Source organism: Camelina sativa, chromosome 2 (assembly GCF_000633955.1).
Source record: "Camelina sativa cultivar DH55 chromosome 2, Cs, whole genome shotgun sequence".
Lineage (NCBI taxonomy): Eukaryota > Viridiplantae > Streptophyta > Magnoliopsida > Brassicales > Brassicaceae > Camelina > Camelina sativa.
In genome coordinates, this window is record NC_025686.1 from 4740471 (window position 1) to 4766094 (window position 25624).

The following is a 25624-nucleotide window of genomic DNA, read 5'->3' on the forward strand; positions in this document are numbered from 1 at the left end:
AAAAAAAAAAAAAAAAAAAAAATCATAATGAATCCTACAAAATTAATCTTATAAAATGAATCCTAAAATCATAATGAAGTATGAAGACATAACACATGTTTGCTTTGACGTAGAGTCTGGAAAAAATCAATAGATGAAAGAAATGCTTTATAGTAAAGCATACAATTTTTGCGTGTCATGGATTCAGTTCAAATTGGGCATATCAATTTTCCTGCAAATTGAAAATAGAAATGAGATATTTTAAGATAATTTGAAGATGTCGAGTCTAAACAAAGAAAGTTTCTGGGCACATTATTTTTATGTCAAAGCAATGGCATGAGTGAGTATGTGATGAAGTAAACTTACATCTTAATCCAGACTCTATACAGTCCCTAGCCAAGATCTGAAAACTAACATGGTTGGGAATAAACAAGATTTGAGTAACTATTAATCAGCTGATATGGAGCTGAAGTGTACAGGTATAACAAGAGAAGAAGCTCAAATGGTTGATCGATTAGGGACTGCTAATCTTGGAAAGATAGAATCCGACGGGTCTAGTGATGATGGCTAGATAGAAGCCGATGGTTTGGCGGTAGAGACTATCGATTAACGAAGTGAAACATCAGTGACATCGGCGGCTAGGCATCCACGGTGAGAGAAAATGATTCTTCTCGGCACGGTGAGGGTGAATCAAAAGTCCAAAAGAACGTTTGTGACTTTGTGTGGATACGTTGAACCCACGCAATATCTAATCGGAATGGGGGAATCTTATCTAACAATTGGCCTATGAAGGTGATGGCCCATATCGCTTAAGGCCATTGACCATTCTAACACTGTCTCTTAAACATAATTATTATCTACACACTTTCTATATGCATGTCTATGAGATGTAAGTTCCAAATTCCCGTTTAATTTGTAACTTTGGATTTGGTGAGTGTAGTGTAAAATAATTTCCTTTATTAATATATAAGCTATATAATATCAATATATTGTTCATTTCCCAATCTTATGTATATCCTATAAATATATAAAACATATGATTTTTGGAAAATATGAAAATTATATACACATTTAAAAAAAAATTTCATATATGCAATTTAATTCCCTTTTAATAAACGTGAAAATTTTATTTACTTGGGTATATTTTATGACGAATAAAAATATACAATATACTTAATTAAATAATAATATTGTACTTTTAACATGTTATGTTTTGAAATGAATTATGTTATGTTACAATTCCTAAAATATGTCTGAAAGAATATCTATTTTATTGAATCGTTGACAAAAAAAAAAAAAGGGAATATCTATTGAACCTGAACCAACCGGTTTGTTAGGTCACTTGGTTCATGGTTTGTATCATTTTTTACTAATTTTATAAATTTGGTATGATAGTTCATGGGTTTTAATCATTTTTACTGATTATATAAATTTGATAATTTACGAGTTTAATAAAAATTTTACTTCGGGTAAAAAAATATAAAATTCATTATGAGACAGGTCTATGGGAATGTCTATGACCGGAAATTTTTAAGTTTTGGTTGTTATTATCTGGTTGATAATTTATGGATTTAATAAAAATCTGAATGATTACTAATTTGGTTCATATTTGATCTGAATCTGTTGGAATGCGGTCCAAATTTCATGGTGAAACTATAAAATATTGACAAATATAATCCTGCACGAACGGCCGAGATTGAATCCAAATTTGATTTAACACCCCTAAACAAACTGTTGGAAATGTTTGTATTAGTTTAGAATAATATACACGTAATATCACTTAACTATATTATATCTTAAATTTTTTCTTAGAAATATCACCAATGCATGTTTGAGTGAAATAAAGGACTTTATCAAGGAAATCAAAGAAAAATGAAATGTTCTTTTTCAGTTAGTACTATTACCAGAATGGTCAAAGATCTTAGTTCCGGCAAATTCATATTCTCACCAGTCTATTCTGATAGCCCCTTCTGTATTATCAGTTACGATCGCGAGAAAGATGTTGGCAGAAGAGTTGTGATTAAAGGACTTGGAGCTAACTTGCGTTCTGTGAGCCTCTTCTTGGATCATTTGGAGTGTCTTATATTTCTCTAAAGCAAAGTCTATATGTTTCATGACTTTGCTGGTTTTTTGCTGGTATCTATCTAGTTCAATGGTTCTCGTTTTGATTGAAGTTCATGTTTTTAGTCAAGTGAACAAGATGATCTCATTTAACAAGTTAGAGAACAAAAGCTACAGAGAAGCTTGGGCTAGCTCGTCTTTCTGAACCAGGGAGCTTGAAGGATAAGAGTATATGAAATGTCAACGTGACAAAAGGAAAAGAGTATATGAAATGTCACATATTTCAAAATATTTAACTTGTTTTTTGGTTTTTTTTTCGCTTGTTACCTTTTAAGTTTTAACTCAAATGCATAACCAATTTTCTATTTGCCTATACAGATCAATTTAGTAGTTGTTCTTCAACTTTCAACAGCTGCAATCCTTCACAACTCAGGATGGCTCAAGATTCTATTTATTGCTTACTTCTTTGGATCGTTCCTTAATCACAATCTCTTCTTAGCAATCCATGAGCTAAGTCACAACCTGGCCTTTTCAACTCCTGTCTACAATCGTTGGCTCGGTATTTTCGCCAACCTCCCAATCGGCGTACCAATGTCAGTAGCTTTCCAAAAATACCATCTCGAGCATCATCGGTTCCAAGGAGTAGACAGTATTGACATGGACGTTCCTACTTACACAGAAGCTCATTTAGTAACCAATATCTTTGCCAAAACCATATGTGTCTTCTTACAACTCTTCTTATACGCTCTTCGTCCACTCTTCATCAAACCAAAACCACCTGGTTACTGGGAGTTCATCAATTTCTTCATTCAGATTGGTTGAGATGTATCAGTTGTTCTCTTCTTCGGATGGAGATCTTTAGCGTATGCATCCAATGGCGGGACATTTTATCTCAGAAACATTATGTTTTTAACCCGAGTCAAGAGACTTATTCGTATTACGGTCCATTGAATCTGCTAACATGGAGTGTCGGGTACCATAACGAGCACCATGATTTCCCGAGGATACCGGGAAATAAACTACATTTGGTATTGCAGGAGAGTACTATGAAGGTTTGGAGTCATATAAGTCATGGTCACAAGTGATTTTACATGTATATTATTATGGATAGAACAGTTGGGCCTTTTAGCTGAATGAAGAGGAAGCTCTCAACTACACAGAAGTCTGACTAATTTACTTTCTTCTTTTTTCTTCAATACTTAACTTCTAAAATCAAACTCTGTTTTGTACAATCGTGTTGATTTTTGTACCTTGGAGGACAAATTTGTAATATCAGGTCTAAATCACTCTAATAGAAAACCAAAAGATATATGATATATTCGTGTTAATTTATCATTTAAGAGTTAATCATATGATTTAGAATGGCTTAGGTTATACTAAACTAATACTTTTCCCAAAGGTTCAGAATAACATCAACATTTTTTTGTCTTTTTTTCTCTGACTACATCTCAAATCTCAATGCAAGCAGATAGGGTAATAAATATATTATAAGCTTCTTCAAAACTGCTATTTTGTGAAAAACAGAGAAACATAAACAAAGAGAGCAATATGTTAACAAGCTTCATCAGAACTGTGAATTGCTAAGGAAGGTAACTATGCATCTTGTGCTCTGGAAAAGCTTATCCATTTTCTGCCACACCAAACTCTTGAGTTTCTAAAAGCGCCCTTTGCCTTCTCTTGTAAACTTGGGTGGCACCTTATGGTCTCACCGTGGATCTGTCAGAACAGATAAATCCAAGTTTTGGTAAGAATCTTCAATCATATTCCCACCCCGAACAAAGAAAAAGGCAAAAGGTGTCTGTGTAAAGAAATTGTTACTTTGGTTATATGGGAAATGAAATTTCATTTACCTTTAGAAATTAATTTCACAAACGGCTTGCATAAACTCAAAGTCGTTTTTGCAAGAGATCTCGTTGATGAAGTAATCCAGAAGTTGTCCAATCGATATAAACTCAGGTCTTTTGATAATCTCTTCAAAATATCTTCTTCATCTATGATTTCCAGCATCCGTAGCTCCATATCGAGAGCTGAAGGGGACAAACTCCTTTTATGTAGTTGGTAAAATCTAAAACTGCAAAAAGTACAAGCAGCTCAGAGTCGTATTGCAGAGCATAAGTCAAGGAGAAAAGCTTTGCTAATAGAGACTTCGCTTACAGTGTTTTGAATCCCATGAGGACTTGAGAAGCTTTGAAAATGGAGATTCCAATGCATCAAAGTTCTTCATGCTATTCTGGTCCTTTTTATTCTTTTTCTCATTCTCCCCATCAGATTAATTAATTACTTGAAAGGATGTACAAATAAATCTTTACAAACCTTTATGTCCCCATGATATCATGAGTGTATTTGTGGAGTCACAAGCAACTCCAATGACTTGTCTCCGTCATGGGTTTTTTTATACGTATATTTGCTATGTTTTAGGGTCTCAGAAAGATTTTTTTTTTGGGTTAATTTTCTTCACCGTGGATTTATATAGATCTGCTTACTAACATGAAATAGTATTAGCCGAAACGCAGCGTGTTTAGGACAGTCTGGATCCGGCCCAATAACCCGAGCATTTGACCCGCATCTGTTCTTCCCCCATTTTCAATTCGTCTCTTTATTGAGCTTGATGATTCATTTTACTTTCCGATCAAGGTATACATAATATGGTGGTATGTATTCAATTTAGATACTCCAATCAATTGGGTTGCCCCCTTATAAAATTTTAGGCTCAGAAAATTTGTTGAACCGGGCATTCGTTACATCCTTTCCAATTAATCACGGACGAGTTTATTGCTGTTGCATGCTAGACTTTTATTTTCTTCCAACACACTCCTGCAAATTAAATCTCCTGACTGTCTTCATTCTGCAGCTAACTATAAAAGGGACAGGTAATGCAAAGCATAAATGTCGAGGATCTCGATGATCGGACGGTTACAAAGGGGACACGAACCTCTCGATTAACGAAACTCTTAACGGCGTCAAACCCCCTGATGATGACGCTACTGTCTCCTCCGTTCGGTAATTTCTCTCCGCTGCTAAAGCCGCTGCGAGATTCATACATTGGTTTAACTGAACCGGTCAATGATTTGAACCGGAAACGAGCCGGTTATCGAACGGTTCGTTTTCTTCGCGAGTGTTAGGGCATCTTTATAGAGGGAACTATTTTAGGTGTTCTTAGAGTAAAAGTATTATGAAAATAATATAAAATCATTAGTTAAGATCTTTTGTTAAAAAGATGGTTATTAGGAGAACATGTTTAAGATCATAAGATTTAATAATATAATATTCTTAAACATATTACAATTATAAAAACTTATAAAATAACATTTAAATTGCAAACTTATAAAACTTTTACTAAAATTCAAAATACAATACCAAATTTTTATGAAACAACAAAAACATTAAAGATAAAAAAAAAACATATTACTTAATTAAAGCACACAAACATTTTATTTAATTAATATATAGTTTAATGTCCAAATTTATTTCATATATTCTTAATCAGATCCTCTTTTAATTTGTGAAAAATTGTTTGCAAAAAATTGTATCTATTCACAGCATGCCACGTCAGCTTAGAACTGAACCAATATCAGTTCTACATCAAGAACTAAAAAAAGTGTTCTAAGCCACTATTCATTATTTTTCTATTTTTTTTGGGCTAAAAACACCCCTCGTTTTCTCCCTATAAAGATAGCCTTAGTAGTAGTACTGGTTGTTAATTAAACAAAGACCCCAGGTTGGACCACAGCATCCGATTCGTTTGAATCATAGCCGTTCCTTTAATATTCGTTTCCTTCTTCTAGTCCGATCAAGACCGTCCATCTAGAATGGCAGCAGATCAAGAAATGTCGTTGACTGTCGCGTCTCGGGCTGGGACTGACTAGTTTCTACACCGACTTGTTGACTCATTTATCGACTCAGATACAGAGATTTTTTGAAAAAAATAATATAAGAGAACTAAGGGCATCTCCAACCCACCTCTATATTTGTTTTTTAACTCTATTTTAGAGTAAAATCTACTCCAACCCATCTCTATTTCTACCTCTATAATAGAGATCTCTATTTTTTCCTCTAAGAACTCTATTTTTTCTTCTATAATAGAGTAGAATTTTTTTATTTATAAAATGGTCCTTGAACTTTTAATATTTTTATATTTATGATCAAAATAAATAAAATATATAATTAAATAGTTTAATAATAATTAAATAGTTTAATAATAATTTAAATATTTTAATAATAATTTAATTTGTATATTAATAGGATAATTGATTATAAAGTTAAATTTGACTAATTTGAATATTTTGGTTTAAAAATTTTAAAGGTTTTTCGTATAGAAAAATTTAAAAGGTTTTTGTATAGAAAAACATATTTAAAATTTGAGACTATTATTTGCAAAAGAAAATTTAATATAAAATCTTATTAAATAGAAATAACTTATATATTTTAGTTTTTATTCATACCATAATATTATTTTTAATACAACAAAGACTAATTATTTAATATTCTGGTAAATTACTTCCGGATCTACCAATATCCCTAAAACTTTGTCCAATCTACTATGTTTTATTATTTTATATGATGCAATGTATTTCTTTTAATAAATGTGATATTTAAATAATATTTATGAATGTTAAAAATTTAAATAATATCATAATTTTATGAAAGTTTCACAAATACTAACATAAATGGGTTAGTTTGCAACTTTTATAAATAAAATGTATTAATAATAAAATAAAAAGGAATCTCTACGAAATATTCTTTTTTAGAGGAAAAAATAGAGATATCTATTGAAGCAAAAGTCACCTCTATTATAGAATTCCTCTTAGAAGTAAAAATAGGAAAAACCATTGGAGATGGTCTAAGAGAAAAATAAATAAGAATGGATTCTGAAGAACACCTCTCACCTCTGCCATTGATACTATGGTGGAATTGTTAGTTTTTTTTTGTTTTAAAAAAAAGGAATTCTAAATTGTGATTTGGTGAGATTTTAGAAGTATAGTATTGGGTGATTTTAGGAGATTGTTATAACAAAAGACAAGAATTGGATTTCAAAAAATAAAAATATTGAAACATGCTTAAGCAAAGATCCTAGTGACGACGAACGTACCTGTGTGTATTCGTCACCATTTTGCAATTACAAATAACAGATTAACATAATTAGGGAACTCCCACATAACAAAACAAGTTATGTTGAAATTTTTTTTGTTATGTGAAAAAATATGCAAACTCAAAGGACACCAAATTCTGAAAGAGAAATGTACAAGGAACAAACACAAGGGATTTCTCTCCGATTGTAAGATTAGAGAAATGAAAAAATAAATATACTTATAGAATAAAATCTTATGTCACACTATTACACACATAAAGAATAAAATCTTATGTCACACTATTGTTCGGAGAGTTGTAAGATTTACTTTAATCATCCATTGTTCGGAGAGTTGTTGGAGCAAGCGGAACAGGTTCATGGGTTTGATCAACCAGGTCGGATCACGATTCCGTGTCGGGTTTCGGATTTTGAGAAGGTTCAGATGAGGATTGCCGCATGGGATCATTGCCGCCGGAAGAGAGTTTCTTAAGAGGAAAAAAATAATATATTAGAAAATAGTCAAAAATCAAAATGATTATTAAAAATAGAGAAATTGTGGATATTAGTTTTTCCTTATGTTATACGATATACTGATTAACAATTTCAAAGAATTATTTGTATCAATTTTTTTCATACATGATAGAATATACTGAAAATTTATAATACCATATAGTCTTAATTCGTGTGTGCAATTTTAAAATTCAGTATAAAATTGAATTGTACTTAATAGTGAAATTACTTCTTTTTTCCTATATTCAAAGGAGAATAATAATAATTCAGAAACATTTTTATTTACCAAAAAAAGATGAAAGATAATGTATAAAATATTTAAACCAATATTACAGAAAAATATTTTAACAGCTTTATTATATAGCTTATTGTATTTGGCTTTTAAAATAAAATACACCAAAATAATAAACCAATTTATTGTTTGTTGCAGGGGGTGAATTGAAGAAAAGTAGTAGACTAGGCTAAGACCATGTACAATGGTTTTTTCTTTCAACACCCTCCACCTCAACTTTTAACACTCCACATCATTTTCTCTTTCTTCCACCTAATTATTCAACACCCAAATCAATTTTAACCTCTTCAATAGTTTTGTTTAATAAAATTCAACACCTTACCCTACTATTTTCAGTTTTTCACTATATATTCTTATTTTTACTTAATTTGAAAACACACATTTATAATAATAATTAAAATTAATAAAAGTTACATTATTATTTTTAAAATTGAAAATTTATATTTTTAGCTAATTTTTAATATAACAAAATTATAAAATATAAAACAAACAAGAGTTTATTAGAGAAGAATTTAAAAAATATACTAGAAATGATGATTTTTTTTGTATGGGAATAAAATGAACCAAGTCTCTATTTATAGAGTGTAAAAATGTTGAATTTTGATATAAAAATTATTTTATAAAAATTTTATTTACAACATAATAATTGATTTTGAAATGATAAAGTAAAAAAAAAATCTTCAAAATCTTACTCTAATACAACACATGTCTCTCTCTCCTAACCTTTTTTCCTTTCCGACAAAAAAAAAAAAAAAAAAAAAAAAAAGTTAGAACGTAGCATATGTGATTGTGGGCCCCAAAAAATCAGATTCAACATGTTGAATTGATTCAACAAGAATGAATCCACGTAGATTTTTTATTTTCTTCAACACCCTCATTGTAGTAATTAAGCAGTTGAATAACTTTTTCAACAACCTCATTGCACATAGCCTAATGTGGGGATATGACGGTTAATGTATATCACGCGCTAATGTGGGGATATGATGGTTATTGTATATCACGCATGCGTGTAACACACACCCTTTTTTTTTGGCTCCAAGTTGATGTTTTTGCCTTCAGTGTATTATTTATTTGTTACTAGTGTAATATTCAAAATTTTTATTTATTTTTATTTTTTATAAAGTTACAATATCTGAAAATCTGATTATTAAATGCTCCTTTTTAACAATAGCATGTTATATAACTGATAATGCTTTTTTAAAAAAAAAACAAATTTTTTAAATTTGTTGATTGTCCTAAGAAACACAATAATTCAGAAAAAAACAAATTCTTTAATTTTAAAATATTACACAATAAGTATTTGTAAACTTTAGATTTATTTATAGAGCATGTCATTAAAATATTTATAATTTTATAATTTATAACACATGTAATAAGATGTATACATGATTTCATAACTTCCTATAATGTTTATAAGATTTATAAAAAAATAGAATTTTTGAACAATTGTTCTGTAGTGGTATATTTAGTGGTATCAAATCATATTATAAAAGATAAAAACAATCTTAAACCTAAAATTCTTAGAAAAAAAAATAGTTTTGATTTAATCGAATGTGGAACAAAATCGTACAAATTCACAAAGTAGCATGCATTATATCGTGTTGATCTTTTGCATAAACTAATCTATGTTCCTGATTAGATTAAGATGAGGACATTGAACTTGAAATTTTAGAAGATTTTAGAGTATTTTTAAAATCACTTGTTATTCAATTGATGATTTTTAAAAATCTTTTAGAATTCTATATATATTTTAACTTAAAATTTATGTAAAAATGACAAAAAAATCCAATAAAACAAACATTCAAACTGGAAGTGTTAAGACTCTTCTTTAGTAAATAGGTTGTCTCTAAATTAACTAGAAGATTATCCAAAAGGTTGTAGATTTGAGGAGTAGATAGTAAAGTTAATTAATTTTATGTAACCAATGCCTATTATATCAAATAGCTGGAGTAGCTCAGTTGGTTAGAGCGTGTGGCTGTTAACCACAAGGTCAGAGGTTCGACCCCTCTCTCTAGCGAATATTTTTAATTATAATTCTTTTTTCCCCATGGCCAGCCACAACGGAACATTCTCGACAGACCAAAATTAAAAAAATCGAAATTTCGAGAACTCTCTCGTTCCTTCTTCTTCTTCTTCCTCCTCTCTGTTTTTAAATTTTCACCATTGTCGCAATCTCCAATATGCAAACAAACAATTCAATCAACGAAACTCTCGTAATACCTAAACCCAATTCAATTCAATGGCGGAAGAAGCAAAATCCAAAGGAAACGCCGCCTTCTCCTCCGGCGATTACGCCACCGCGATCACCCAGTTCACAGAAGCGATCAAACTCGCTCCGACCAACCACGTCCTCTACTCGAACCGATCCGCATCCTACGCTTCTCTCCACCGTTACGAAGAAGCTTTATCAGACGCGAAGAAGACTGTAGAGCTTAAACCCGATTGGTCCAAAGGTTACAGCAGATTAGGCGCTGCGTATATCGGATTATCTCAGTTTAACGAAGCGGCTGATGCGTATAAGAGAGGTTTAGAGATTGATCCGAGTAACGAAACGCTTAAATCTGGTTTAGCTGATGCGACGAGGTCACCACGAGGAGGTGCGAAGTCGAATCCTTTTGTTGATGCGTTTCAAGGACCGGAGATGTGGGCGAAGTTGACGGCTGATCCGGGGACTAGGGTTTATTTACAGCAGCCTGATTTTGTTAAGACGATGCAGGAGATTCAGAAGAACCCTAGTAATCTTAATTTGTATATGAAGGATAAGAGGGTTATGCAGGCTTTAGGGGTTTTGTTGAATGTTAAGATGAGTGGTTCGGGTGGTGAAGATACTGAGATGAAGGAGGCTGATGATTTGAGGAAAGAGGCGGAGCCGGAGCCGGAAGCTATGGAGGAGTTGAGTGAGGAAGAGAGGGAGAAGAAGGAGAGGAAGGAGAGGAAGGAGAAGGCGTTGAAGGAGAAAGAAGAAGGGAATGGTGCTTATAAGAAGAAGGATTTTGAGAGAGCTATTGAGTGTTATACTAAGGCTATGGAGTTTGATGATGAGGATATTTCGTATTTGACGAATCGTGCTGCTGTTTATCTTGAGATGGGAAAGGTATTGGTTTTGAGTTCCTTTGTTTTCTTGTTTGTAATGCTTAGTTTTGTTTTCTTTGGTGATTGAGTGGACTTTTGGGTAAAGTCCTAGACTTGGCTTAAAAGTTAGAAACTTTAGGAGCTTTTGATTAGGGAGGGATATCTAGGGTTGATGAAGTAGCTTGTTTGTGTAGTATAGCTTGTCACTAGTTAATACATTTGTGATGATCGTAATGGGTTTTGGACTCGAGTGTTCACTTGTTCTGAAAGTCGTATACTTAGTTACTGGTTAACTTTAGATGAGGTAGGAATTTAACTTTCATGTCTTCATGGTTGGTTTTGATAACTTTGATCTGCTTCTTGGTCCCGTTGGAGATATGAGTTTGTTCACTTGTTCTGAATACGTAAATGTCTAAGTATCCGAGTGATTCATATCCATTGGTCTATGTGTTCCTGCATTAGTCCAGTTTGATCAACGGTTGGTTTATCTGGATCATACATGCATATTGTGATGTTTTATTGCTTTTCTCAAATGTGAATTTCTTTACATGGATATCAGTACAATGAGTGCATTGGAGACTGTGACAAGGCTGTTGAAAGAGGCAGAGAGCTTCGTTCTGACTTTAAGATGATAGCTAGAGCTCTAACTAGGAAAGGATCTGCACTGGTGAAAATGGCAAAATGCTCGAAAGATTTTGAACCTGCCATCGAGACTTTCCAGAAAGCTCTAACAGAGCATCGTAATCCGGATACCTTGAAGAAACTTAACGATGCTGAGAAAGCCAAGAAAGAGCTGGAGCAGCAGGAGTACTTTGATCCTAAGATAGCTGAAGAGGAACGTGAGAAAGGTACTGACTGATCCTTTGTTACCATCTCGTACAACGCGGTTTGATGTAGTTGCCAGTTTGGTATAATCGTTTTGCATTTGACATTCCTCTGGCGAGTTCAATTTCAATGCAGGTAATGGATTCTTTAAAGAGCAGAAGTATCCAGAGGCAGTGAAGCATTATTCAGAAGCAATTAAAAGAAACCCGAACGACGTGAGGGTAAGAGCATGTTGCATGTTGTGCTAAGCACATAATTCCAGAAAATATGGACTCTAAAGTGAATATTTTTTTGTTCTTTAGGCATACAGCAACAGAGCTGCTTGTTACACAAAGCTAGGAGCATTACCAGAAGGACTGAAAGATGCTGAAAAATGCATTGAGCTAGACCCGAGTTTCACCAAAGGATACAACAGGAAAGGAGCTATTCAGTTTTTCATGAAAGAATACGATAAAGCCATGGAGACGTATCAAGAAGGTCTGAAACATGATGCTAAGAACCAAGAGTTGCTTGATGGTGTTAAAAGGTTTGCTAGCGTTGCAGTCACTCTCTGTTGTTAAAAGCTTACGGAGATCGGATTAATGAGTAGTGTTGTTTGCTATGTTGTCTCTCAGGTGTGTGGAACAGATAAACAAAGCAAACCGCGGTGATCTGACACCAGATGAATTGAAGGAGAGACAAGCCAAGGCAATGCAAGATCCAGAAGTCCAGAACATATTGTCGGATCCAGTGATGAGACAGGTATACACAGAGATGAAAATTGTGTTCTTTCTTACTCACAGGATGTGTCTGTCCTCGACTTGTTTGATGATGTCGTTTACATGAATTTTGCAGGTATTGGTGGATTTCCAAGAGAATCCAAAAGCTGCACAGGAACATATGAAGAATCCAATGGTAATGAACAAGATTCAGAAGCTGGTTAGCGCTGGTATTGTTCAGGTCCGGTAAATTGGTAAACCGGATTCGTATGTTTGGTTTGGGTCATGCTTTGGTCAGTTTCAGTTCTTGTGTCTCCTGATTTTGTATGGTTACTTTTTAGGATTTCCAAGAGAATCTTCTTACCTTTGTGTTAAAGTTTATATTAGCTCATGTGTCCCTTTAATCTATAAAGTCAATTTAGACAGGCCTCAGGTGCATTGCACGTTACGGTGATCATCTTTAAGTTAAAAGAATAACCAAATCAAATAACTTATTTCGGTTAAGTTTTGCCATCTCTATTGTGGAGCATCTGTTCAACGCAAAACCGGTGGAAAGTACATCCTGGTTTAGAATTTGGTGACACAAAGCGATATGTATATCGTAACTGCATGTTTTGAAAATGTGGCAGAAAAAAATCTAATTTGTGACCTCCATGATTGTACCTAATTTTGTTTTTTTCTTTCCCAAAAGCTTAACAAATCCGAAGGGTTTATTTAATAAACTAAAAGAGAGCACTAGGGAGCGTACACATACGTGGAAAGACGTAAAAAGCACTGTCATGATTCAAATCTTTTAAAATGCTCAATTTTTAAATATGTGCAAGAGAAAATGTATGTGTGTGATGAAAGATACCTCATTTGTTTGTAGGAAACATTAGTGGTTTCATTCGACTGGCTCAAAATGGTAAAGATTTTTGTATGAACAAATTACAATAATATATTGAATATATAATTCCTTGGAATATATGTTCATTTGAAGCGTCTCCGGGACCAGTATAATTAAGGAGGACCGATATATAGAAATAATAATCATATATTCAACTCGAGGCATTAAAACCAAATGAATGATATATTTCAGAAATCTTTTTTGATTTTTTGTGAAAGTTTAGATTAAAATACAAGTCGTAGTAAATATATTGAGATGTGGCTAGGAGTACAACCAAATAATGTGACCATTTTTTCCCCACAAACCCAAATCACATTTACTATCACAAAAACAACAAAAATTCCCAAGACTACACATATCACCAAAAAAAGTAAGTGGAGGAAGAAGAATACAACGACACTAGGAAGAAAACAGAAAGATATGACAAAACCTAATTAAAGACAGAATATTAATTTATTAGACGAATCTATCTATGACTTCTGCCGAGCCGCGAACCGGTTTACAAGAGCCAAGGCATTACTAGTAACTCGAGCCACATGAACCACTCGTCTTCTGATCGCTGATTTCACCGCACCATCCATAACCTCCCCATCGAACCCATCAAGACACGTTGTCTCATCCGTTAAGGCAGCACTAACCCAAGTCTGAACGTTACTTAGCCGCCACAAGAACTCGTCCTGACCACGACCGGATCGACCCACTTGCTTCAACTCCCTCACCGACTGAACCAACATCCCTAAGCCGTCTCCAAGATTCTCAACACAATCCTTCACGGCTAAGTACTCTCTCCTTTTGATTCTCCTGGCCTTAGTTAGCTTCGATACGTAGATCGTCGTGGACTGGACACGGACTAGAGTAACCGCTAAAGCGGTTTGAGCTAACCGTTTTTCGTTGCGGCGGATTTTGTTGGCGAAGGCGGCGAGGCATTTGACGCAGAGGGTTTGGTAACGAGTGACGTGGCATGAGGATACAATGAAGTTGATGCTGTTGCTAGGGCTTGGTGATGATGGAGGTTTGGCTATGGCGGATATGGAGAGTAGTGGAAGAAAAAGTAGAACGCAATAGCAAAGATGGGTTAGCTTTAGTTCCATTGGTGTGTGGAGGTTATGTGTGTACGTGAGTGTTATATATATATATATATATATATAGACGAAGAGATTTATATAATCATACGTGAGTGATATAATCTAATGTTTTTCTAATACGGATTCACATAAATTTTAAACATTCAAATAATGTTTTTCTAATACGGATTCACATAGATTATAATTTATTTTTAAAAAAAAGATAATATGAAGTTTCGTTTGTTTTCACTGCTTCAATTTAACCTTTTTAGAAAACGATAAATAAATTAGTGTTACTACCAAATTAGATTCATGATGTTGTATACAAAGTTAATTAATTTGTATTAGGCGATCGATCACCGGTGCTTTATCCTATTTCATTTTTTTCCCTCATTAAGATTTATAATGTGTAAGGTGTATCTAGATTGGGGAGGAAATCTTATTATATTAAGTACACTATAAATTCACTAGTAGAAACCACTTTTATAATTTATCCATATATGCTTTAAGTTTGGGAGGAGCATATTATATATAGTACAAATTAGCTAGTGTCTGTCTTTCTACCATAGAAATATGTAAAAGGGGATATGGTGGTCACATGTCTTCTTTATCTGCTTTTGCATGTTTATATCAGATTTATTATTTGACAAAAACTCTGGTGGTGTTTTCCAGATTTACTTTTAAAGTTAATACTTCCATAGTTTAAAATGCTATCTATGTCAAATTGTCCAAGGCTACTAATATAGTTAGCTAATAGGTACTAAAGGAAAATACTTGTAAGATTTGGAAGACTTAGAATTGATAATACAATTAGTCTAACCTTCATTGAAAAAATAAAATAAAAATTTAAAGAACTTCAACTTCTAACATCAAAAAATATAATTGCAATATACTTAAATACTAATTTTAAAGAACTTCAAATTCTGACATCAAAAAGTATTTAAGAACATACTTAAACTAGATTAGGACCCGCGATACACCGCGGGACAAATTATTTATAACTAAAATATTTAAATTATAAATTGTATTTGTTGGCTAAATATGTTATTATTATATAATAATTGTTAATTTTATGGTTTAAAGTTTAAACAATATAATACTGCAATATAATTTATTTATACATAATATTTATTAATCAATTTAATTAGATATGTCTATTCTCGGATACCGATAGTGTTAGCAAAATAATGAAATGATGTTTTACCCGTTTAACACCAAATTAATGATATTTTAAATTTATTTAAATATCGACAAAACCCGTTCTGCTATATAACTCCGTCCCGAGATATTTTAACTCTCACTATATAATCTTAATTTTTAATATTTATTGTTTTGTATTATAAATATTAGATTGAGTTGATATGTTATTTATTAAGGTTGTAACCATTTACATTTTATAAGATTGGCGCTTCTTATAAAGTTTAAATATTTATAATACTTGGAATTCTTAAAATGGTTGAGTATTTCTCATATTTGAATTTTCGTAAAAGTTTAAATATATTATTAATATTTTAAAGGTCTTCTAACTTTTTTAAAAGTTGAAATATTTATAATATTTAAACTTCTTATAAAGTTTAAATATTTATAATATTTGAATCATAAACGTTTAAATATTACTAATATTTTTAACATATTATAAAGTTTAACTTTATAAAAAATATAAATATTTATAATATTTAACTTTTTAAAAGTTTTAAATATTTATAATATTTAACTTTTTAAAAATCTTTAAAATAAAGAACCGGAATAAACCAAATAAAATCTTTTTAAATTTGAATGTTTGATAAATCAAGCTTTCTACTCAATTTTATTATGAATCATTTTGGTCTCTTTTATAGTATGACTCTAAACTATTGCCCAATTTTTTAGTATGAAACATACTTAAATACTAATTCTGTGTTTTGTTTTTAAGAATGCTTATCAGTTCAAATTCATAATGATATATATTCACAATGCTAATTCAAAACATAGTATATTTATATTTATTAAGTTTGCAATCAAATTACATTCCCTTATTCTTCATGATGTTTACTATAGTGCAACGAGATATAAATTTCATACATCTACGCAAATCTCTATTTCTTCTAAGAGCATATTGCAAAGCTGATACAAATCTATGGCTTGCAAAGTTGTCTCTCTCAACAATCGGCAATCACAAAAATCAGAAATAGTTCGATGTCAACTGTAGAAAGAGAAGACATATACAACAGCCGAAACGGTTCTGGTAAACACAAACAAACACAACAGTGAAACTCCCAAATTCTCAGTTACACATTAGCACAATAAACAAAAAAGAAAAATACCTTATCAATTGTTATCCAAAGAGCTTAACATAAGGTCCAACGAATTCATGGGAGGCGGATCGATCCACATGATTTGACGACGACACAGTTCCATACAACTCTGCAATTCATTGCCCGGATTGTTCATGCTTTCATCGAATGAATATGATATACAACGTTCGCCATCGTATCCCAACCTTGAGAAATAGACTTTTCTCCTCATCGATGGGAGATTAGTTCTCAACTCAGAGTTATGAAAACCAAAAAACATCGTCAAGCCATGAAGTGTAGTCTTCCTCACCTCCTCCCACCTCGAAGAGACTAATTCATAAACCATTGGCATCTCGTTCATGCATGCAAACATTACAAAGAGCTCTCCTTCTTTCTCTACCAAGGCAACTGTTTTCGTCTTCCGTCCATATCGCTCTCTATCGTATATATACGGGCATTCGAGTTTATGTACACAAAAAGGACTCCACGTACCGGAAGATGGGTGAAAGTTAAACAAAACTCCTTCTGTGTTGAAGCAATAGAATCGATCCTTGTGGTAGACAAGGTTGCTCTTCCCATACATCAGTGTTCCATAACTAGGGAATGTAGCAGCAACCCACTCAGCATCTCCAGGATGGCAAGTGTTGATGTTGACAGAGTTTTCTAAAAACCTTATCGCTACCACCACACAGTTATCTGATGTGGGTGGACAAGAGAACGCAATCTTATCAAAAGCCAGCTCACACTCTGGCAAGGTTATTTGCTCCCGAGAAAACAGATTGAAGAAGAACACGTCTTTCGATCTTGGTTTATCCAAAACCATAAGTAACCAGCCATCTCTCGAGTAATACACAGTGGACTCAGATAACTCTGGCAAACTCAAAGTGTACAAATTCCACTGTAATGGATCGCGGAGTTCAACCAACTTGCTACGGTTACGAAAGCACAGAAGCCAAGGATGTTTTTGCACTACACGGAGAGGTACAGCAGCTTCACACCATGACTTACAAACCGCAGATGCACGGATGTTGTCTTCTAAGACAAGACGAGACATTATTATATCTAGGAGTTCTGATGGAAGGTCAGCAAAACTCGGATTCAGGGAGTTCGATCTACAAAACAAATTAATCAGCTTCAAATTAGGCATGGTCGTGTCTTTTATCTCAAGAACTGATACAACCATCACAATAAATAAAACATCAACAACCACAGAAAAAAAATTCCCCAAAATGTTTCCGATTCAACAAAATCTATTAATATCATAGAAACGTTACACTAGATTCATTTCAGATTCGATTCAATTTTTCGAAAAAACACTATCGAACTTCTCAAATCCAATATAATTGATAGAGAGAGAGAGAGAGAGTAACAAACCTTATACGTGAGACGGTGGCAGGAGACATCGAAGAAGGTGATGCCATTTTCGGAGATGGCGGAGGACTTTGACGGGACAACGACATTGGCATATTAGGGTTTGTTGTCTCTCAGTTTAACTTTCAACTTTCAACTTCTAACGGTGTTGTTTTGGATTTGAGGCTATTTAAGTGATTAGGTAGTCTTATATTTTTTTTTTTTGTATCTTAGAAATTACAAATCACCTGTGAAATCTTATCCTTTTATCTTGCAAATCACAAATCATTTATAAAATTATAATCATCTCCATGTGGCAAGATTATCTTTTATATGCAATTGTGCAATCATATGTTGACATGTGGTAAGTATTGAAAATAAATTAAACACAAAAAAAAAAAACTAATAGTAGTAATACCATTAATTAGCTTTGTAGAACAAAGTGGGCTTTTGGGCCTTTGTATTTTTCTCAGACCAAATTTTTATAGAAAATATTTTTTTCCTAACTATTTCTTTTTTCCCATCAAACATCTATTTTTTCTAATTATTTTTTTTCTCCATCAAACATATATATATATATATATATATTTTAAGTAAAAGATTTTTTACAACTTTTTTTTTAATCAATATTTGGGCTACAACAGGCATGCCCTTTAGCCAATATCCTACATTTATAGAGAACGAGACTCGATTTCTGATGTGATAATGCCTTCCATAATTGAACTTACCATTGGTCACTGGACTATGGTTAGAATTATTTAAATATATTATTTTGTATTGTTGTATTATAAGTAAGTACTATCAATTATTTGACCATGATATATCTAGTGAGTTAAAGTGTCACACTTTTGGCTCTTCTTTTTCTTCTACCAACCATATAGCAAAATCAACATACCAAGTCGAAAAAAGTTTGATATGTACTAACATAACATAACTATATATACTTACTACGTCGAAATATTAACGTGAATCCTTACTGTTCCCGTTGCTGTATGGCTTTTGAGACAAGTGATCACACTATTTTTCATGCCCTTATGTGATACCAATATGGAGGATGCTTGGAATATCTACTCACATGTTTGGCAACCCACAAATAACCATTAAGGATAAGCTAAGACACTTATTCACCCTTTATAATAACCTCGCCATCACAAAGCTTCACATGTATGCTCTGATCTTTTAATGTGGCGATTTTGGAAAAGGAAGAATGACCTAGTGTTCAACCGACGACTGATCACTCCCAATGACATAGCAAAACAAGCTATCACTGATACGGAAAAATGGCTGAACAATTTTGCGACTCCAGAAGGACAACAAACTGCAGAACAACGGGATGTAAACAACCAACCGCAACCAAGGAGTGATAAATGGCAAAAACCCAAACCTGGATGGGTCAAATACAACTATGATGCCTCACACCATGATGGCGATAGAGACTCTAGACTAGGTTGGATAATCCAGAACTCTACTGGCCAATTCCTTGATGGTGGAATGGGTAAATATCAAGGTAGAGCAACAATCGAGGAAGAAGAACGTACTACCTTAATTTGGGCTATACAATCAAGTTGGGCACTTGATTATCGATCGATGATATTTGAAGGTAATAATTCAACAGTGATCAAACTTCTCAACAGTAAAGCAACATCTCCTCGACTACGATACTATCTAGAGTCAATACGGCAATGGTGTACACACTTTACTTCCATCCAATTTGCCTTCCGTCCTCGAGAACAAAATGAATGTGCAGATTTACTAGCAAAGAAGGCAACAAGTAGTCCTCAAATGATTTCTTTATATCATTCTTGTCAAAAAATTTTACTCACTGCTGTAAACCATGATTGTGATACTGATTTCTAATAAAGTTATTGGAAGAAAAAAAAACAATAATATAGTAAATTATAGAATTGCTATATATTTGACTCTATTTTTTATATTAACACTATTTTAGATTAAAAAATAGAGTAATACATTGAATAAAATCTATGTTTTATTTAGAGTTACAATATTCTATTTTAAAGTAAAAATTTGAGATATATGGGTTGGTCTAAGCCAAAAGTAAAAGTCAAAACTTCTTGGATCATGTAATAATATGATCAAGTTAAATGCTATGTAATAAACACATATTCGCAAGAGATTATGGCCTTGAATGGTAGTAGATTCTACGATAGTATTTTGGATTTTGTTTTTGAAAAATCTATTTTTTATCCAATCAAGATTTTAGCCTAGATAGATTCCCTAAAAAAAAATAAGAGTCCACATAACCGAGGATGGGTGAAAGTTAAACAAAACTCCTACTGTGTTGATGCAATAGAATCGATCATTGTGGTAGACAAGGTTGCTCTGCTTAAAAGACCGTGTTCCATAAGGGAATTCAGCAGTAACCCACTTAGCATCTCCTGGATGGCAAGTGTTGATCTGATCTTGACAGAGTTATCTGAAAACCTTATCGCTACCACCACACAGTTATCTGATGTAGAGGACAAAAGAACGCATCTTAGAAAAATCCAGCTCATCACACTCTGCCAAGGTTACGACCTCCCGAGAATACGGATTGAAGAAGAACACCTTATAAATAAAAGTAATGTAAACTACCTCTAATTATGGATTCATGATGTTGTAAAACATGTTTTATCCGATTTCATTTTTTTCTCATTTAGATTTTATAATTTGGAAGGTGTGTCTAGATTTGGGAGGAAGTATTAATCTATACTAGTATTTTTGTAGCAGTTTTTGCTCAAAAATACTTTTTGGAAAATTTTTACATTTAATGCATTGACTTTAATATTAGTTACTAAAACTTCAAAATTAATTATAGGTGAGATTTTTTTTAAAAAAGAAATCTTTCTACCTCATTCAAACATAAATATATGATTCTCTTTCATTTTTATTTGAATTTATATTTAAATTATCTTAGATTATTCTATAATAAATTTAGTTAATAAAAATTGTGATTTTTTCCTGCATATGATGTAATACAAAATGTTAAAAACAGACATATATTACTCAATAGATGAATAAAAAAATACGGATACAATATCTCACATCGTCTAAAAAAATTGGGCAATGGTTCAGAGTCATACTATAAAAAAACACCAAAATGATTCTGTCTACAAATGAGTAGAAAGCTTGATTTATCAGACATTCAAACTTTAAAAACTTTTATTTGGTTTATTCCGGTTCTTTATTTTAAAGATTTTTAAAAGGTTAAATATGAAAATATTTAAAACTTTTAAAAAGTTAAATATGAAATATTATACCGTAGATACACAAGAAATATTAAAAACTAAGATGATACAGTGTGAGTTAAAATATCTCGGGACGGAGTTATATAGCGGGACAGGTTTCATTGATATTTATATAAATTAAAAAATATCATTAATTTGGTGTTACAGGGGTAAAACATCACTTAATTATTTTGTTAACACTGTCAGTATTAGAGAATAGACATATCTAATTATATTGATTAAATAAATATTATGTAAAAAATAAATTGTATTGCGGTATTATATGATTTATTTAACAATTATTATATAATTATAACATATTTAACCAACAAATATAACTTATAATTTAAATATTTTAGTTATAAATAATTTTGCCCAGCGGTATACCGCGACTCTGGTACACTACCTCAACTATATCGGTTCTTCGATATACACCCTAGACTTTTTACCTCTTTCCTAAAGATCATAAACAATTTTTTACTCTATTAAACATCACAAACTATACATTCTCTTATAATTGCAACATAGCAATTTTAAATTGTGATTGTATTTACTAAAATGATAGTGGCGTTTAAACGACCACGCTTTTTAAGTAAACCAAAGTTGATTGGAACAACAGTTAGTGAAGCATTAGCATAATGGCCTTGATTGGAACAACAGTTAGTGAAGCATTAACATTATGCAGCATGAGCAGTATGCTGCATAAGTTGTATACTATTATTTATTAACAATGATATGTGATTGGTACAATTGCTAGCATTTAGACATAAAATTACAAAATTAGATATTTTAAATATACAAATATAGTAAACTCTAAGTGTTTAATGAGGGTAAAATTGTATTTTAATAACTTTAAAACCATTATGCTTGGGCAATGCTTCGTTTAGGAGCATTGGGCTGTAGAGCATTTAAAAGCCTTTTATGCTCCCTTTATGCTTTCTAAATAAAATTAAAATTCTCATTTCTTAGGATTTCTCTTTTCCTCATTGTTCTCAATTTCAATACGACAAGAACTCGTTTCTCTCCTCTCAATTCTCTTGTAAGGTCTTCGAATATAAATATTATAAGTCGTTTATCGTAAGTAAGCACCGACAAAGTGGTTTATGAGTGAAGTTTAAGTCTATGAACGTGCTCTTTTAGTTTAGTTTTTGTAAACATGAATGGTACTTTCTAGAGTTTTTGTGATCTTGGTGATAGTTTTGTTTCTTTAAACAATGAGAAACCATCGGCTTTAACAGTAGATATCTTTGATCTCTGCAAAGAAACAACTTAAGAACACCTGTCGGCATTTTCAAGAAATTTTAATTAAACATTCTACTTTATTGATACAATTAAAACCTTAAGATTTGAGATTTTCGCTATGAAGAAGAAGAATGGATTTGATTAATCATATGGATTCGATTTTTTTGGTTCAATTAACATAATCATGGTATTTTAAACGCAATTACTGCTTTACTAAATCTAATCGCAATTTAGAGTCACTATTTTGCAATTAGAAGAGTAAGTGTAGTTCATGATGTTTGATAAAGAAAAACATTGTTTATGATGTTTAGAAAAGAGGCAAAAAGTTTAGGGTGTACATCGAAGAAGCCGTATAGTTAAGGTAGTATACTAGGGTCGACCCTATAAATTCACTAGTAGAGACATATTATAGCACAAATTACGTAGTGTCTATCTTTCTACCATAGAAATATGTAAAAGGGGATATGGTGGTCACATGTCTTCTTTATTAGCTTTTGCATGTTTTACCATCTTTTCATATTTTCTTATATATATCTGTTTTTTTTTGTGCAAAGATTTTATTATATCTGTTTATAGCAGATTTATTATTTGACAAAAACTCTGGTGGTGTTTGAGATTTACTTTGGAAGTTAATACTTCCATAGTTTAAAATGCTAACTATGTCCAAGGCAACTAATATAGTTAGGTACTAAGGAAAAGTTGTAAGATTTGGAAGATTTAGAATTGAAAATACAATTAGTCCAACCTTAACCTTCATTGAAAAAATAAAATCAAATGTGAAAGAACCTCAACTTCTAACATCAATAATATAATTGCAATATACTTAAATACTAATTTTAAAGAACTTCAACTTCTAACATCAAAAAGTTTTTAAAAAAATTTCTTATTATCTGTTTCAAGTAATTTTGTGTTTTGTTTTTAAGAATGCTTATCAGTTCAGGTTCATAATGATATATATTCACTAAGCTAATTGAAAACATGGAAGTAAATTAAAAGGTTAATATATTTTCTTTCAAATTAAATTTATTATGTTTGCAATCAAAATTGCATTGTCTTATTCTTTATGAAATTTACTGATACAAATCTACGGCTTGCAACGAAAAGCTGATACAAATCTACGGCTTGCAAAGTTGTCTCTCTAAACAATCGGCAATCGCAAAGGGAGAATTAGAAATAGTTCAATGTCAACAGTAGAAAGAGAAGACATATACAACAGCAGAACAATTCTGGTAAACACCCACAACATACAACAGTGAAACTCTCAAATCCCCAGTTACACATTGACACAATAAAAACAAAACAAAAAAACCTTCTCAACTGTTATGTAAAGAGCTAACGGACATGAGGTCCAACAAATTCTTGGGAGGCGGATCGATCCATAGCATTGGACGATGACACAGTTCCACCCTACACCATTCCTTGTCCGAATTGTACAGGTTTTCATTGAATGAGTAGGAAATACAAGGTTCGGGATCGCGTCCGAACCTTGAGAAATAGACTTTGCTCCGCATCCAAGGGAGATTAGTTCTCAACTCAGAGTTATGAAAACCGAAAAAGATCGTCAAGCTATCAAGTGTAGTCCTACTCACCTCCTCCCACCTCAAAGAGACTAGTTTATAAACCATCGGGATCTCGTTCATGCATGCAAACATTACATAGAGCTCTCCTTTCTTCTCTGCCAAGGCAACTGTTTTCGCCTTCCGTCCATATTGCACTCTATCGCAGATATACGGGCATGAGAGTTTATGAACACCGAAAGGAGTCCACATACCCGAAGATGGGTGAAAGTTAAACAAAACTCCTGCCCCGTTGATGCAATAGAATCGATCATTGTGGTAGACAAGGTTGCTCTGCCTATACATCCGCGTTCCATTATCGAATTTAGCAGTAACCCACTTAGCATCTCCTGGATGGCAAGTGTTGATCTTGACAGTGTATTCCTTAAACCTTATCGCTACCACCACACAGTTATCTGATGTAGGAGGACAAGAGAACGCAATCTTAGAAAAATCCAGATCACACTCTGGCAAGGTTATGACTTCCCGAGATAACAAATTGAAGAAAAACACCTCTTTCGTTCCAGTTTTAGCCATAAGTAACCAGCCATCTCTCGAGTAGCCCACAGTGGAGTTATCTAACTCTGGCAGACTCAAAGTGTACAAATTCCACTGTAATGGATCGTGGAGTTCAACCAACTTGCCACCTTTGCGAAAGCACATATGCCAAGGATGCTTTTCCACTACACGGACAGGTACAGCAGCTTCACACCATGACTTACAAACGGCAGATGCACGGATGTTGTCTTCTAAGACGAGACGAGACATTATTATACCTAGGAGTTCTGATGGAAGGTCAGCAAAACTCGGATTCATGGCCTTCTTGCTCGGAGATTTTGATCTACAAAACAAATCAATCAGCTTCAAATTAGGCTGATTGATTTGTTTCAACAAAAGATCCTACCAACACAATAAATAAAACATTAACAACCACACAAAAAAAATCCCCGAAATGTCTCCGATTCAACAAAATATATTAATATCATAGAAACGTTACACTAGATTCATTTCAGATTCGATTTAATTTCGCCAATGAGAGAATTGAGAGAGAGAGAGAGAGAGAGAGAGAGTAACAAACCCTATTCGTGAGACGGTGGCAGGAGACATCGAAGAAGGTGATGCCATTTTCGGAGACGGCGGTGGACTTTGACGGGACAGCGACACTGGCAGCATCCTTAAGACACAAAATTAGGGTTTGTTGTCTCTCAGTTTTAACACTCGTACAATGTCGTTTTGGATTTCGGCTTTTTAAGTGATTAGGTCTTCAATTTATATTTATATATCTTGGATAAAATATAGTGACGTTAATTATGACGTAAATAAACTTTAAAAACAAATAGTATTTTTGAGGAAAAAAAAAAACAAATAGTATTTAAATAGTTTATCACCCATCAATTCTATTTAAGTTATTAGTTTTGTAGTAATTAAATTTATGGCACCACGTCACAAATATTCAATGTAAGAGGACTAACTGAATTTAATGTAAGATGATCATACAAGTCTATAGCTTGTAATGTTACTTTG

The 25624-nt window shown here is 32.7% G+C and overlaps 4 protein-coding genes, 2 long non-coding RNA genes, 1 other non-coding gene and 1 pseudogene across 9 annotated transcripts in view; 3 read left to right on the plus strand and 5 right to left on the minus strand.

Annotated features, from left to right (window-relative positions):
• Positions 1–814, minus strand: part of LOC104717595 — a 5704-nt gene extending 4890 nt beyond the window's left edge. For 2 of the 3 annotated variants that reach the window (XR_756271.2, XR_756273.2), the window contains exons 1-2: positions 346–814; positions 164–211 (exon numbers count right to left, since the gene is read on the minus strand). This is a non-coding gene — a long non-coding RNA (uncharacterized LOC104717595). Of the gene's footprint in view, positions 1–28; positions 212–345 lie in introns of those variants that run through there. The other variant, XR_756270.2, reaches the window with a different exon arrangement.
• On the plus strand, positions 1888–3212 carry LOC104748426 (annotated as a pseudogene).
• On the minus strand, positions 3512–4452 carry LOC104717607. The gene is made up of 3 exons (XR_756274.2): positions 4195–4452; positions 3891–4111; positions 3512–3756 (listed from the first exon to the last, which is right to left on the minus strand). It is a non-coding gene; the product is annotated as an uncharacterized LOC104717607 (long non-coding RNA).
• Positions 9854–9927, plus strand: TRNAN-GUU. The gene has a single exon. It is a non-coding gene; the product is annotated as a tRNA-Asn (tRNA).
• LOC104717614 (hsp70-Hsp90 organizing protein 3) lies at positions 10004–12930 on the plus strand. Its single transcript, XM_010435217.2, has 6 exons — positions 10004–11004; positions 11542–11830; positions 11943–12028; positions 12110–12333; positions 12422–12548; positions 12642–12930. The coding sequence occupies exons 1-6, from the start codon at positions 10150–10152 to the stop codon at positions 12753–12755; spliced, it is 1695 nt and encodes a 564-aa protein (XP_010433519.1). The 5' UTR covers positions 10004–10149; the 3' UTR covers positions 12756–12930.
• LOC104717621 (21 kDa protein) lies at positions 13616–14519 on the minus strand. Its single transcript, XM_010435229.2, has one exon. The coding sequence runs from the start codon at positions 14480–14482 to the stop codon at positions 13862–13864; it is 621 nt and encodes a 206-aa protein (XP_010433531.1). The 5' UTR covers positions 14483–14519; the 3' UTR covers positions 13616–13861.
• On the minus strand, positions 16464–18257 carry LOC104717629 (F-box protein At4g00893-like). The gene is made up of 2 exons (XM_010435240.2): positions 18103–18257; positions 16464–17840 (listed from the first exon to the last, which is right to left on the minus strand). The coding sequence occupies exons 1-2, from the start codon at positions 18192–18194 to the stop codon at positions 16763–16765; spliced, it is 1170 nt and encodes a 389-aa protein (XP_010433542.1). The 5' UTR covers positions 18195–18257; the 3' UTR covers positions 16464–16762.
• On the minus strand, positions 23858–24637 carry LOC104748443 (F-box protein At4g00893-like). The gene has a single exon (XM_019229794.1). The coding sequence runs from the start codon at positions 24635–24637 to the stop codon at positions 23858–23860; it is 780 nt and encodes a 259-aa protein (XP_019085339.1).